The 16229-nt window shown below is 48.9% G+C and overlaps 1 protein-coding gene across 12 annotated transcripts in view; it reads right to left on the reverse strand.

Annotated features, from left to right (window-relative positions):
* The window catches only part of PTPRF (protein tyrosine phosphatase receptor type F), a 295456-nt gene that overhangs the window by 19065 nt on the left and 260162 nt on the right, over positions 1-16229 (reverse strand). For 8 of the 12 annotated variants that reach the window (XM_089663762.1, XM_089663761.1, XM_089663756.1 and 5 more), the window contains 7 exons: positions 15978-16093; positions 14476-14508; positions 13567-13664; positions 13360-13483; positions 9723-9898; positions 3138-3257; positions 48-202 (listed from right to left, as the gene is read on the reverse strand). In XM_089663762.1, the coding sequence (XP_089519888.1) occupies positions 48-202; positions 3138-3257; positions 9723-9898; positions 13360-13483; positions 13567-13664; positions 14476-14508; positions 15978-16093 (822 nt within the window). The remainder of the gene's footprint in view (positions 1-47; positions 203-3137; positions 3258-9722; positions 9899-13359; positions 13484-13566; positions 13665-14475; positions 14509-15977; positions 16094-16229) is intronic. The other 4 variants (XM_089663763.1, XM_089663759.1, XM_089663758.1 and 1 more) reach the window with 1 other exon arrangement.

A 16229-nucleotide genomic window follows, 5' to 3' on the forward strand; every position in this document is an offset into this window, starting at 1 on the left:
GTCCTCCAAGGGATCTCTGGCTGACAGTCACCCCGGTCTCCTCTTACCTGCAGTGTACCACCATAGGCCCAGCATCTGGTGGGTTACAAGCCTTCACTCTGCGAAGGAAGGCCAGGATCGGCGTGGGGTACTCGGGAACCCCATGGTCTGGCCAGGCCATGAACTGGAACTGTCTGATTTCTCGTTTTTCACTGGAGCCGTTCTGGAACACAGATAGAAAGGTAATACAATACAACGTGCACTCCAACACTCCATAAATGTTCCTGCCATCTCTGATCCATTTTAGGGCCCTTTTCACACGTGGGGACTGGTTGTCTGTTTTCCACCCATCCGTTAATGGATGGTAAATGGACATCAATGCATCTCTATGGAGAAAGGGATGATTGCCCGTTTACATCCGTATCCATTAACATCTGTTTTTTGGAACAGATTGAAGCCCTTTTTTTGTTCCGCGAAAAAACGGAACAGTCAAAAAACTATGTGAACGGACAAATGGTCTGTTTTTGCATTGGCAGTGGATGGAAAAAACTGATGGAAAAACTGATGGTAAACGAATGAATACCTGATGTAAACTTTTATCCCGGCCTTTCGTAGCATGTTAAACCCTAAATATAGGTGTAACATGTTCCAAAAGGTGAACTTATCCTTTAAACAGTTCCCATCTTAAAAGGCTCTGTTCATAAAGGTGCATAACAGCTCGCTCTCTAGAAGTGTGAGGGTTGAATACCTACTCCCCCGACGCAAACCAGGGTTCTTCCCACGAGCTTGTGCATCCTGTAGTGATGTACGGAGGTGGTATCAAAAAGTTTCGAGACTAGTTTTGTATCACGCCAACAGATGGCAGCACAAGGCTGCACGCAGTCGCAGGGAGCACCGACCTTCATTAATCAGTGTGCCATAAGACATTGTCCTGTGTACATAGGGAGCTGTGCAACTGGTGCTATTCTGACCACGTGCATTGTCAGGTCTGTTGTTTCATCATGGGCAGCAAGTTAGAGCAAAGCAAATGTGAAATTCTGTGTGAAACTGGACAAATCGCTGGATCTCCGCCATGTTGTCAAAATGGCGACCTTTGAGCTGAATCTTCATCTTTGGGAAGATGGCATTTTCAGTGGCTGAGCTTGGTGAAGGTCTTCCTGATCTCTTCCAGATGTTCTTCAGTTCTTGAAATGCGTGTGCCACTCAAAACACCTTGAAAGACTCAGTACAGCATCGCCGTAAACTTTCCAAATCATATAAACGTCTCTGTGGCAGGTTTGCCCAGTTTCACTCAGAATATCACGGGACCTTTTCTACTCTCAAAAGTCACAGTCTAGCCCTCCTAAAGACTGAAGGACAGTAAACTGGCCCTTTGTCTGGAACGTTTAGAGACCCTTGGCCTATGCGTTCGGAAGAAGTTGTCTTCCTCCCCGTAGTCTTCTTTGACAGGTGACAAAAGACTACGGACCATTCAGGAAATGCAGAGCTCCTCGTCCACACTGAAGATGAGTCGTTCAAGGAGTTTTGAGTGGCCCCTGCACTTCAAGAGCGGAAGAACATCACTGGAAGACTACAAGAGATCAGGAAGACCTTCAACCAGTTCAACCCCCAAAAATGCCTTCTTCCCAAAGATGAAGATGAAGATTCAGCTCAAAGGTTGCCATTTTAACAGCATTGTGGAGATCCGGCGATTTACCCGATTTCACGTTTGCTCTTTGTTCTAACTTGCTGTCCATGATGAACTAGCAGACGTGGTAACGCACGTGGTCAGAATAGCACCAGCGGTACAGCTCCCGATGTACACAGGACTATGTTTTTTGGCACACTGACTTATAAAGGTCGGTGCTCCCTGTGATTGTGTGTGCAGCCTTATGCTGCTATCTGTTCGCATGTTACAAAAAACTTGTCTTGAAACTTTTCGATACCACCTCGTATGAGCTGGCTGGAGGAAATATATCATCTGGTGGGGACGGGAGAAGAGCTTCACAAATCTGGAGGTGTCAGATACCTGCAGTGGCCCGGAAACAGGAAAGTGATGGAGTGTGAAGATATAGGCCATCGGAAGGGTAAGCATAGACTGTCTTCTTTTAAATGGTGGGGTTACGTTACAAGTGGCCCTGTGGTGACACCAATCTAAACTCACAATCAAACATTGTAATATATTGCAGCTTACGGTCTTTAGATATGGTGGCTGCATTTTTTTTCTTTCAGAGTCTTCCCCATTAATGTCACCTGGTGATCCTGCCAGTAACACACTTCCTGTCCTAGGGTGACAACCCTCTCTGTACTGTATATACGAAGGAACATTGTCATCACCCTAGGTTGCTCTCCTGACTTGGACCCCAAAGACCTCCTTCTCTCCTTATCTTGATTACACAGGAAGGAGGTGTTCTGTAGCTCACAGAACTTAGTTGGGAAAGAAGCAGGAGGCAGTGTGCGATCGATGCAACTGAGCGCTACATCTGCGCATGTGCTGGATTTCTGCACACAGATGCCAGAAACTGCCTTTATTTATGTGCATGAACAGAAATCCCCACACGTGTGCAGATGCACCGTAGGGCCCCACCATATCCAAAAATACCCGTCAGAGACAAGCAGCGCATCTGCGAAGACGCTGGATTTTTGAAGATGGCGGCACAGGGAGGGGATTGATGTGGTGGTGATGTTCCGCTTAAGGTAAGCACATATCTGCTAATTTATGATCATCATAGAAATATCTTCAGCCCCAGAACTATCCTGTGATTCTTCCCCAAGAGAAACACTATAAAAGTTTTGTGTCAGTCTCGGAAGGTCTGTCGGGAGGAGTTGGACAGCGGCTTCCATAACCAGCAATGACATTATCGAGACGCGGCGCACTAAACTCACTCACCGTCTCCCCGCAAATAGGTATCCAAAAGTTTCGCTCGGCACCGCTATCTGCATTCATTGTTCCTCTCATTAAGCTCAGCGCACCGTAAAATTATATTATAATTGAAAATTAAATTAAAACATTACACTCTTAATTTGCTTGTCTGGCTTCTCCCGTAATGTGCTGTCTTATCGCGGTCGGGGGAGGGTGCGCAGTGGGTGGAGGAGGAAGGGGAGATATCATCTCTTGTGGGGTCACCCATGCAGGAGGAGGGAAGTTAATGGTTAGAATAACGCTCCCTTCGTCTCACCTTGTAGAGGGCGAACGTCCTCACTGTGTACGTGGCCAATTCGACCGTGTCCAGCAGGGTGACTTGTATCATTCCGTACGTCTCGGAGCCGCGGCTGGGCCAGTACTGGTCGCATTTCACCTGCGAATCAGACACAAACACCATTATATTTTAGTAAACGGCAAAGAGATCGTTGATTATACGGTCTGCTGGAGAGCTATTTGCTGGGTCTCATCCTATGAAGTATATCCAGCCGCCCACATTCTTCTTCACAATCGTTTTATAAACACAAGTTTCTGTGTGCAGAAAATGGTACATTTGCAACATCCATCAGAAAACAATCAAATTATTAGTAAAGCCCAACTGAACTTTCAGCTTAAATCAACTACATACACTATATTGCCAAAAGTATTGGTCGGCCGGCCTTTCCACGCACATGAACTTTGATGGCCCCCCAGTCTTAGTCCGTAGGGTTCAATATTGAGTTGGCCCCGCCCTCTGCAGCTATAACAGCTTCAACTCTTCTGGGAAGGCCGTCCACAAGGTTTAGGAGGGTGTCTATGGGAAGGTTGGACCATTCTTCCAGAAGCACATTTGTCAGGTCAGGCACTGATGTCGGGGGAGGAGGCCTGGCTCACAGTTTTCGCTCTAATTCATCCCAAAGGTGTTCTATGGGGTTGAGGTCAGGACTCTGTGCAGGCCAGTCAAGTTCCTCCACCCCAAACTGGCTCCTCCATGTCTTTATGGACCTTGCTTTGTGCACTGGTGCGCAGTCATGTTGGAACAGGAAGGGGCCATCCCCAAACTCTTCCCACAAAGTTGGGAGCATGAAATTGTCCAAAATGTCACCTTAAGAGTTCCCTTCACTGGAACTAGGGGGCCAAGCCCAACCCTTGAAAAAGAACACCACACTATAACCCCCCTCCACCAAACTTTACACTTGGCACAATGCAGTCAGGTAAGTACTGTTCTCCTAGCAATCGTCAAACCCAGACACGTCCCTTGGATTGCCAGACAGAGAAGCGTGATTGGTCACCCCAGAGAACACGTCTGCACTGCTCTAGAGTCCAGTGGCGGCGTGCTTTACACCACGGCATCCGACGCTTTGCATTGCACTTGGTGATGGAAGGCTTGGATGCAGCTGCTCGGCCATGGAAACCCATTCCATGAAGCTCTCTACACACTGTTGTTGGGCTCATCTGAAGGTCACACCAAGTTTGGAGGTCTTTAGCTATTGACTCTGCAGACAGTTGGTGACTTCTGCGCACTGTGCGCTTCAGCATGCGCTGACCCCGCCCTGTCATGTGACGTGGCCTACCACTTGGTGGCTGAGTGGCTGTTGTTCCCAGTGGCTTCCACTTTGTTATAATCCCACTAACAGTTGAGCGTGGAATATTTAGTAGCTGGGAAATGTCACGGATGGACTTATTGCCCAGGTGGCCACCTATCACGGGAGCACGCTTGGAGTCACTGAGCTCCTGAGAGCGACCCATTCTTTCACCAATGTTTGTAGAAGCAGTCTGCATGCCTAGGGGCTTGATTGTATACACCTGTGTCCATGGAGGGGATTGGAACACCTGAATCAGATGATTGGGAGGGGATTGGAACACCTGAATCACATGATTGGGAGGGTGGGCCCAATACTTTTAGCAATACAGTGTACATTCCAGAACCCAAAATGATAAGGTGTGCAAAGTCTTAGAATTAATTTATTAACAGCCACAGCCTTAGTAGAAAAGCCAGTCCCCTGCCAGGAAAGCATCAGACCACTGCTTCCACGCAGAGAGAAAGGGTCCTTCTCTTCAGCATGCTTGCAGAGAAGGACCCTTGCTCTGTATGCAAGCAGTGGTCTCTTTGCAGAGGTCAGTCATGTCCTCCACTGAGTCAGACCCATGGCTCTACAATCAGCATATCCTGTGCTCCCTGCTGATGAGTGAACTCTAGCTCTGACTTAGCAGGGAGTTTGTGTGGAAGCATTGGTCTCTATGCAGAGGTCTGAGAGAGCAGGGGGTCCTTCTCTTCAGCATACTTGCAGAGAAAGACCCTTGCTTACTGTGTAAGCAGTGGTCTCTTTGCAGAGGTCAGACATGCCCTCAACTGTGTAAGACCCAGAGTTCTACAATCAGCATACACCATGATTAGTGAACGCAAGCTCTGACTTAGCAGGGAGGGGAGCTGGCAGACCTCTGGAGAGAGACAAAACAAAGGAACACAACGACTCTAAGTATGTACCTTTGTTTCTTCTTCCACAAAGTCATGCTTTGCTCCATCGCAGCTTGCCCTTCGGGGCCTACTGGACTACCCCTGCCCACTTGGAACTTTTATACTACATACATGGTGTCAGAGCCTGGGATTGACCCTGGGCCTTCTGCGGTGAGAGGCAATGTTTCTTCTCACTGAGCCACCTGGAATGCTGTACAGCTCCCTTGACAATTCTTTGGATCATCCTGCCTTGTCCCTGTTTGTCTTGAACCTTGAACTCCTTGTCCTCCCATGAACTTCCTATAAAAGGCATGTCCATGCACTTCCTCCTTGCCAGATTATTGTGCCTTCCCAGCCAATATCCCGCTCATCGTTCCTGCTGCTGTCTACATCTTCGTTACCGACCTTTGGCTTGCTATTGACTACGATTCTGCCTCATCCTATCTACTACCATTGGTGACCGACCCTTGGCTTGTGACTGACTCCGCTTCTGTTTGATCCCTAAACTGTTTGATCCGCTATTGGTTTCCAGCCTACTCATTCCCTGGTGGGGTGATCCTGAGATCTGCGACCTGGCATTCACACGCAGCCAAATCCATCTCCACCATTAGGAGCTCTGGTGAAAACCGGTTAATACTTAGACCCCACACCTCAGGTGAGCCTGCGTCATTCCCAGGGGGACCTGCTGGTGTACCTATCCTGCTGGTTTCAGGTAAGCCTTACACTGCTGTAGCAACTGGTCTCTGAACCTGACCCAGACCGTGACACATGGACTGTTATACTATGCGCCTGTCATTCTCCTCTCTGGAGAGAGACCACTGCTTCCACGCAGAGAGAAAGGGTCCTTCTCTTCAGCCTGCTTGCAGAGAAGGACCTTTGCTCTTTGTGCAAGCAGTGGTCTCTTTGCAGAGGTCAGACATGCCCTCCACTGAGTTAGCCCCATAGCTCTCCAATGAGCATACCCCATGCTTCATGCACATTAAAGAACTCTAGCTCTGACTTAAAAGGGAGGGTTGTCAGACCTCTGCATAGAGGTAAGGGCCCTTCTCTTCAGCATGCGTGTGGAGAAGGACCCTTGTACTCTGTGTGCAAGCAGAGGTCTCTTCGCAGAGGTCAGACATGCCCGCCACTGAGTCAAACCCATAGCTCTAGAATGAGCATATTCCATGATCCCTGCTGATTAGAGAATTCTAGTTCTGACTTAGCAGGGGGTTTGTCAGACCTCTGCAGAGAGACCACTGTTTCCACACAGAGAAGAAGGGGCCTTTTCCGCAGCACATGGGCACTGGATAGGCTTTTCTACTCAGCCTGTTGCTGCCTTCTAAAGGAGATGATGTGTAGGACTTTGAAGCACCTGGAATGTATTTCGGCAAGTTAAGACAACAGTTCACAGTGATGCAATGGACACCATTTAAGTGATGGATGGACTTTGTAAATTACTGGCACACCGCTTGATCAATTGTACTGGACACATTCATTTTTTATTTATGATAAATAATGTGCAGCGCTGCACCTACAAGGCATTTTCTGATTTGAAGAGGCAGAGAGGGTGGATGACATCCCGATCTACACCTCGTCCAAACACAGAATGCCTTGTCATTGAGGAAAAGTAAATGGTGGCGGTGCAAAGCAAGCAACTCCCTATAGAATTTTCAATTACCATATTTTTCGCTCTATAAGATGCACTCCCCCCCACAAAAAAAATGGGGGGGAAATGTCTGTGCGTCTTATGGAGCAGTTAGTCTGGTATCCCCTCTGTCGCCGCCACCGTGCCAGCTGGGCCGGCCGCTCGGCTCTTGTGTGCAGCAGAACCTGCTCCTTGGTCCAGCGGTGTCCTCACCACGGTTGGTTTCACTGTCCGTCTTCTCTTCCTGGCGCCGGCATCTTCAGTGTGGGCACCCGGCTGTGACAGCTTGCGGCTTCACTGCCGGGTGCCCACTGCTCATGTGCCAGAAGCGCTGTGCTTTGTGAATGGCCCCGTCGTCTTCTGGGACCTGTCATGTGTCCCAGAAGACAACAGAGAAAGAGGTGATTGCTGCGGATGTGGGAGCAGGCACCTGTCAAATTCGGGTACCCGCTCCTCAGAGGTCTGCAGTCTCTGGTCATCTCCTGTAGTATGTCTGCAGTCTCTGGTCATCTCCTGTAGTATGTCGGCAGTCTCTGGTCATCTCCTGTAGTATGTCGGCAGTCTCTGGTCATCTCCTGTACCGTGTCGGCAGTCTCTGGTCATCTCCTGTACCGTGTCGGCAGTCTCTGGTCATCTCCTGTACCGTGTCGGCAGTCTCTGGTCATCTCCTGTACCGTGTCGGCAGTCTCTGGTCATCTCCTGTACCGTGTCGGCAGTCTCTGGTCATCTCCTGTACCGTGTCGGCAGTCTCTGGTCACCTCCTGTACCGTGTCGGCAGTCTCTGGTCACCTCCTGTACCGTGTCGGCAGTCTCTGGTCACCTCCTGTACCGTGTCGGCAGTCTCTGGTCACCTCCTGTACCGTGTCGGCAGTCTCTGGTCACCTCCTTTACCGTGTCGGCAGTCTCTGGTCACCTCCTTTACCGTGTCGGCAGTCTCTGGTCACCTCCTGTACCGTGTCGGCAGTCTCTGGTCACCTCCTGTACCGTGTCGGCAGTCTCTGGTCACCTCCTGTACCGTGTCACAGTCTCTGGTCATCTCCTGTACCGTGTCGGCAGTCTCTGGTCATCTCCTGTGCCGTGTCGGCAGTCTCTGGTCATCTCCTGTGCCGTGTCGGCAGTCTCTGGTCATCTCCTGTGCCGTGTCGGCAGCCTCTGGTCATCTCCTGTGCCGTGTCGGCAGCCTCTGGTCATCTCCTGCGCCGTGTCGGCAGTCTCTGGTCATCTCCTGTGCCGTGTCGGCAGTCTCTGGTCATCTCCTGTGCCGTGTCGGCAGTCTCTGGTCATCTCCTGCGCCGTGTTGGCAGTCTCTGGTCATCTCCTGTGCCGTGTCGGCAGTCTCTGGTCATCTCCTGTACCGTGTCGGCAGTCTCTGGTCACCTCCTGTACCGTGTCGGCAGTCTCTGGTCACCTCCTGTACCGTGTCGGCAGTCTCTGGTCACCTCCTTTACCGTGTCGGCAGTCTCTGGTCACCTTCTTTACTGTGTCGGCAGTCTCTGGTCACCTCCTGTACCGTGTCGGCAGTCTCTTGTCACCTCCTGTACCGTGTCGGCAGTCTCTGGTCACCTCCTGTACCGTGTCGGCAGTCTCTGGTCATCTCCTGTACCGTGTTGGCAGTCTCTGGTCATCTCCTGTGCCGTGTCGGCAGTCTCTGGTCATCTCCTGTGCCGTGTCGGCAGCCTCTGGTCATCTCCTGTGCCGTGTCGGCAGTCTCTGGTCATCTCCTGCGCCGTGTCGGCAGTCTCTGGTCATCTCCTGCGCCGTGTCGGCAGTCTCTGGTCATCTCCTGCGCCGTGTCGGCAGTCTCTGGTCATCTCCTGCGCCGTGTCGGCAGTCTCTGGTCATCTCCTGTGCCGTGTCGGCAGTCTCTGGTCATCTCCTGTACCGTGTCGGCAGTCTCTGGTCACCTCCTGTACCGTGTCGGCAGTCTCTGGTCACCTCCTGTACCGTGTCGGCAGTCTCTGGTCACCTCCTTTACCGTGTCGGCAGTCTCTGGTCACCTCCTTTACTGTGTCGGCAGTCTCTGGTCACCTCCTGTACCGTGTCGGCAGTCTCTGGTCACCTCCTGTACCGTGTCGGCAGTCTCTGGTCACCTCCTGTACCGTGTCGGCAGTCTCTGGTCATCTCCTGTACCGTGTCGGCAGCCTCTGGTCATCTCCTGTGCCGTGTCGGCAGTCTCTGGTCATCTCCTGTGCCGTGTCGGCAGTCTCTGGTCATCTCCTGCGCCGTGTCGGCAGTCTCTGGTCATCTCCTGCGCCGTGTCGGCAGTCTCTGGTCATCTCCTGTGCCGTGTTGGCAGTCTCTGGTCATCTCCTGTGCCGTGTCGGCAGTCTCTGGTCATCTCCTGTACCGTGTCGGCAGTCTCTGGTCATCTCCTGTGCCGTGTCGGCAGTCTCTGGTCATCTCCTGTACCGTGTCGGCAGTCTCTGGTCATCTCCTGTAGTATGTCCGCAGTCTCTGGTCATCTCCTGTACTGTGTCCGCAGTCTCTGGTCATCTCCTGTACTATGTCTGCAGTCAGATATGTAAAAAGTTTCCTGTCTATTTAAAGACTGAAGTGATTTTCCATGATGAATTATTTCTGCGAAGGGCACAATGGAATCATTGGTATGCAGTTTTTGTCTTGTGTTCCTCAGCCCCGGGGCAAGTAATAAAACCTAATTTGGCACGGAAGCCGTGGCACCGATTAACAATATCATTTGCTGCAATTAACAATCTCTTTTTGTAGATGAGATCTGAGGCCTTGTTTTCTCGGAATCCCAATTCCGTGGGACAACTCACCCTGGATTTCTCCTCAAGACGGGTCATCATCACGATGGTGGAGGCTCTCTGCTCCCACACCAAACGCCAGAAATCGGTGAAGGTTTCGGGCAGCGGCCCTTGAGTGGCGATGTAAGCGTTCTGCTTCCTGTAGCCATCTATATAGTTGGAATTGATGTAGTCGCTGCCAGGAACACCTAAGAACAACATGTACAATTTAGGGAACAGCAAATCTTGCAGTCTTCACTTCCCCAAAATGTATGCAAGGGGTGACACCAATGTATTGTTTTTTTGTTAAATATTCTTCTTTATTGAGATATATATATATATATGTATATATTTATTTATTTATTCTTTACAGATGCTACATTATGTTTTCTATCCCTATAAATGAAAAGCACCTGGATCCTGATGAAGCACCAGAATCTTGTGAAATGCGTTGATCCAGTATCTCATTGTATCATCTGATTATCTCTTTTCAGGATTTGGACCATGTTTAATTCATGCATGTGTTGACACTTTTTATATCCCCCCCCCCCAATCTCCCTTGGTGGAGGATTGCAGTTCTCTTACTTATCTACTATGTATACTTGGGGGATGGTGTCCAATAAATAGTCTTTGATGGATACAGTCCTTTTGCCCACATACAGGCGAAAGAAACTTTTATTTACTGTCTATATGCAATGTTTATATCATGTGTGATCACATGACTTTGTTTATGATTTTCTTTGTTGACATAGTAATCAATGGCTTTGTTAACTGCTTGCCCTATAGCAGAAATACTGCTGCAGGGTGGCATGGCTGCACAAAACCACGTGTGTGTATGTGTGTGTGTGTGTGTGTGTGTGTATGTATACACACACACGTGATTTGCATTTCTGCTATTGGAAGCTTCAGCTGTTGATCACCAGGTCTCGGCCGGTGATTCCCCGCCGGCAACCGGCGATCGCAGAGTATCACTGATGGGGGAAAGGTCTGTATGTAAACAATACAGATCTCTCCCCTGTCAGCTCCAGCACGCTGCTTTGTATGGCTCTGCATTGCAGAGCCATACAAAGCAGCATACTTACACAGTACAACACACACAGAACACAGTTAACCCTTTGATCGCCCTAGATGTTAACTCCTTCCTGCCCAACGCCATTAGTACAGTGTCTGTGCTTTTTATTAGCACTGATCACTGTATTGGTGTTGCTGGGGATGTCAGTGGCAGTTAGTCAGTTCCCCTCCAGTGTCAGAATGCCCGCCGCAGTCCTGCTATAAGTAGCTAATTGCTGCCACTGCTAGTATAAAAAAAAAAAAAAATTACTAGTAGGAAAGAAAAAAAATCCCAGTATATATAACGCCATTTGTAGATGTTATAACTTTCACATAAAGCAATTAATTTACAATCAGGATTTTTTTTTTAGCAAAGACACGGAGCAGAATACATTTTGGCCTAAATTTATGATGTAATTGTATTTTTAAATTTTTTTTTTTAACTGGACATGTTTAATAGCGAAACGTCAAAAATATTGTTTTTTTTTTTTCAAAATTGTTGGTCTTTTTTTGTGTATAGCGCAAAAAATAAAAAACGCAGAGGCGATCAAATACCACCAAAAGAAAGCGCCATTTGTGGGGGGAAAAAAAGGATGCAAATTTAATTTGGGTGCAGCGTTGCACGGCCGCGCAATTGTCAGTTAAAATAACACTGTGCCGTATCGCAAACAATGGCCTGGTCAGGAAGGGGGAGAAATCCTCTAGAGGGCGAGGGGTTAATAAACGAAATCATGGCATACAGCAATGGTGCCTTAAAGCTAGGAATGCTGCATACAGGGGCAGGCTGACAACTCATGGGGCCCCCGGGCAATAGGGGATCATGGGGCCCCTGTGTCCTTGCCCATACTCAAAAAAGCCTATGAAAAAGGTACCAGGGGCATCTCATGGGGACCCCTACTGACCCCGAGTTTCCAAATGGTCAGTCTGCCCCTGGCTGCATATGCAAATGTTTATTAACAAAGCCATTGGTTACTTTGTCAGCAATGAGAATAATAAACAAAGCCATGTGATCACACCTGATATAAACATGACATATAGACACTAAATACAAATAAGCATAAGTAAACAAAAATAAGGTAAGTGTTAACTATTTAAAAAAAAATAAAAACGGAGCCTTTAGAACCACTTTATTAAAGTGTTACTAAACCCACAACAGTACAATCAGTCTGTAGATGCAGAAAAGCATGCTTGTTATACTCACTGTGGAACCGAAGGGGTTAATCCCTCTGCATTGTGTAAAATGGCTGTTTGATCCTGTGTTCTCTGACCCTCCCCTTCTTCTACTGTCCCCAATCCATCTGCTGATAGAACAGTGCCTTGGGGGCAAGTTGCACATGCTCAGTTTGGTGTGTATTGCTTGGGAGTTTTTTTTTTTGGGAGGGTGCATGTGATCAGCACAGGGCCAATCAGCACTGTCCAGACAGAGGGTCAGGGGTTACGCAGCCTCATAGGACAATCGGGAGAATAAAAACTCCTCCTGCAAGTCACACGACGGCTATCTACAACTGATGAGAAAAGGTATTTAGCACTTTATATTTACTACAATAATTGCATTTCTATGTTCTGTGTACTATGGGAAACCAGATATAGTGAATGCGGGGTCCGGGAAGAACGGATATAGTGAATGCGGGGTCCGGGAAGAACGGATATAGTGAATGCGGGGTCCGGGAAGAACGGATATAGTGAATGCGGGGTCCGGGGAGAGCGGATATAGTGAATGCAGGGTCCGGAGAGACCGGATATAGTGAATGCGGGGTCTGGGGAGAGCGAATATAGTGAATGCGGGGTCCGGAGAGACCGGATATAGTGAATGCGGGGTCCGGGGAGAGACCTGATATAGTGAATGCGGGGTCCAGGGAGAGCGGATATAGTGAATGCGGGGTCCGGGGAGAGCGGATATAGTGAATGCGGGGTCCGGGGAGAGCGGATATAGTGAATGCGGGGTCCGGGGAGAGCGGATATAGTGAATGCGGGGTCCGGGGAGAGCGGATATAGTGAATGCGGGGTCCGGAGAGAGCGGATATAGTGAATGCGGGGTCCGGGGAGAGCGGATATAGTGAATGCGGGGTCCAGGGAGAGCGGATATAGTGAACGCGTGGTCCAGGGAGAGCGGATGTAATGAACGCATGGTCCAGGGAGAGCTGATATAGTGAATGCAGGGTCCGGGGAGACCGGATGTAGTGAATGCAGGGTCTGGGGAGACCAGATATAGTGAATGCTGGGTCCGGGGAGACCGGATATAGTGAATGCTGGGTCCGGGGAGACCGGATATAGTGAATGCGGGTTCCGGGAGAGCAGATGTAGTGAATGCGGGGTCCGGGGAGAGCGGATATAGTGAATGCGGGGTCCGGGGAGAGCGGATATAGTGAATGCGGGGTCCGGGGAGAACGGATATAGTGAATGCAGGGTCCTGGGTTTAGTAACACTTTAAAAGTGAACCTTTTGTAATTCTAATTTTGGTTGCCTGGTAAAAATGGAGGTCGTTTTAGAAGAAATTTGTACAATTACAAAATCACTAATTTTGCCATATACCCAAATTTTCCAAAACCATTCTGCTGCTCCATTTTAAAGGTTAGTTCTAAGGATCTGCATGGGGCCCAGTGAATGTGAAGCTACTTACCATCCACTGAGGTGAGGATGACACGCGAGTGGTCGTAGGCTATAACATTTGCATAACGGTTCTTTGGCTTATTCACCTCCAGATTGGAATGTTCCCAGGTGAACTGCTGACTGGGGTCGATGGACTGAAAGACAAAAAGGAAGTTTCTAATATGTGCCACTGGCTGGAGGGACTTTGGGGGTATGAGGGGCCGTACATGCGTCTCACCTCGTATTCCTGAGAGAATTTGAGCCCATCGTTGGCCTTTAGGCGCTCGATGTTGTCAGCGAGGTCGGTGACCGGGATGGGAGGATGGTCCCTCATACCTGAAAGGAAAGAAGAAAAACATGACCCAACGCCCCAACATGCCATCCCCATGAGGCAGACAACGTGGATGGACGGTGCAGCAAGATGGACAGACAGACAAAGCTGTTAACACGTAGCATGCTGCAGAGAGAAGCAGTGGGATGGACCTCAATGTCACCCATTGTTCATGCAGCCCTTGTGGACAGTCCACCCCGTGGTCTGTGATGCTGTGCAGAGATGGTGGAATGGAGGGAGAGGGGACTGAGGAGGGGGGAATCAAAGAGGCCTAAGGCGGCATTTGGAAGGAGGACAGAAAAGCTATAGTTTGAGGAGAAACAAGGGTACAAAAAATTATAACAATTAAAAAAAATAAAAAGTAATGGGAAGTTTGGAGAATCCATAATAAATTTACAATGAAAAGAACATCACGTGGGGTAAACTTCAAGGAGAGAAATTACAAATCAGAATTCAGCAAATATCGTTTTGTGTTTCCTCCTCATGGTAGATATCAGGAGAAATGACAAAAAGGAACCTGTGAAAATGACTGAATAAACCAACAAGCTGACCTGCGGGGGGGACTGATTTATGTCTGAGCCCGCAGAGAACGCCCGCAGCGCACATCAACTTCACTACAACCTGCTCTGGTTTCTCTACACTATTATCCTTCACCAGGGCAAGCTCAAAGACGGAGGAGAGTGGGAGAAATATGAATGACATGGAGCAAACAAGATGAATGGTGGACTGAAAGGGCAATGATTGGGGAGTGGGCGGGGGGTGGGGGCAGTGGTCACTTTTTTTCCTAGATGGTTTACAGGAAGTTGTCAAACTAACTTGAAATATTCGGGTAACTGGGGACACTGGAACCTGCAAAGGAGACAAGAGTGGCAGAAGAACAGAATGCAATTAGAGGGGTGGGGATACGGGACAAGGATCTCTCTAATAGTACATAACAGGCATGGCTGCCAACTAGCCAGATACTTAACCCATAACAGAGAAGCGGCAGCTACAAACTACTGGAGCAGCATGAAAGCCAGGCATCTAGCATTTCCTAACTGAAAGGACACCAATGGAAGCCCACATATAACAGATTGAAGGGGCACCAATGGAAGCCCATGTATCACAGACTGAAGGGGCACCAATGGAAGCCCACGTATCATAGACTGAAGGGGCACCAATGGAAGGTCACGTATCACAGACTGAAGGGGCACCAATGGAAGCCCGCATATCCTAGACTGAAGGGGCACCAATGGAAGTCCACATATCATAGACTGAAGGGGCACCAATGAAAGCCAATGTATTACAGACTGAAGGGGCACCAATGGACGCCCAAATATCATAGACTGAAGGGGCACCAATGGAAGCCAATGTATCACAGACTAAAGGGGCACCAATGGAAGCCCAAATATCATAGACTGAAGGGGCACCAATGGAAGCCCACGTATCATAGACTGAAGGGGCACCAATAAAAGCCTACATGTCATAGACTGAAGGGGCACCAATGGAAGCCCCTGTATCACAGACTGAAGGGGCACTAATGGAAGCCCACGTATCACAGACTGAAGGGGCCCCATTGGAAACCCACATATCATAGACTGAAGGGACACCAATGGAAGCTCATATATCACAGACTTAAGAGGAACAAACGGAAGCCCACGTATTACAGACTGAAGGGGCACTAATGGAAGCCCACATATCCTAGACTGAAGGCGCACCTGTGGAAGCTCACCTATCACAGACTGAAGGGGCACCATGGGCCATGTATCTCATGACTGTTTTTTTTTACGCAAACTTGCCATTACAGCTGTTACCAAATGCAACTGAAGATCCCATCCTGCACTGGGGCTGCTATGGATTGGCTATGCTTGTTCCGTGGCACAGATGACCCTGTTCAGCCCTGATAAGCTCCATTTAAGGGATTATATGAGGCAATGAAGACCATAAATGGCCAGTAACCCATGGCAAGCAAGCAGTTTCCATTTACAGAGTCATAAGTGGATGAAGGACTCTTATTGGTTGCCAGGGGATACTTCAACCTTCTCTTTGTCCTAATGAATAAGCATAATCCTTTCTGCCAAAAAATATTTGACCAAGTCGGTGTCCTAGATTAGAAGTCGCTCTTTCTCGCCAAGCATGTTGGGAACAAAGATACTGCAACCTTTTGCTTATAGACCTTCTCAATATCATAGACCAAATGGTCTACAGCCTTATGACTAGAGACCTTCCGCTAGGTGCTGCCTGAGTGTATAGGAGATGAAGATGGGAAAAGAACACAAAGGACCAAGGGGCGGGGGCGGGGGGGGGGGGGGGATTACAATACCGAGAGCTTTACTAACCTGGAGTCTGGTAGTTGAGGCGCCTCATTTCCACCGGGTCAGAGGAATTGGCCAGCAGGGAGTCTTTCAGTCCAGGCATTTGGTCCTCTTTGCTGGAGGGAGAGTTGGTCCTTTTCCTGTTAATCAGACAAATGCAGGTATCAATATATACCGTGGTACAGATCAAATGTTGGGGCTGAGAATTAATAAAGACAAGGATCATTTACACAGCATACATTGCACAGCATTTCTTACTCTGTATTGACTATCATT

The sequence above is a fragment of the Staurois parvus genome, unplaced genomic scaffold (genome assembly GCF_062004578.1).
Source record: "Staurois parvus isolate SC_StPar_1 unplaced genomic scaffold, SC_StPar_1.0 ptg001762l, whole genome shotgun sequence".
Taxonomy (NCBI): Eukaryota; Metazoa; Chordata; class Amphibia; order Anura; family Ranidae; genus Staurois; species Staurois parvus.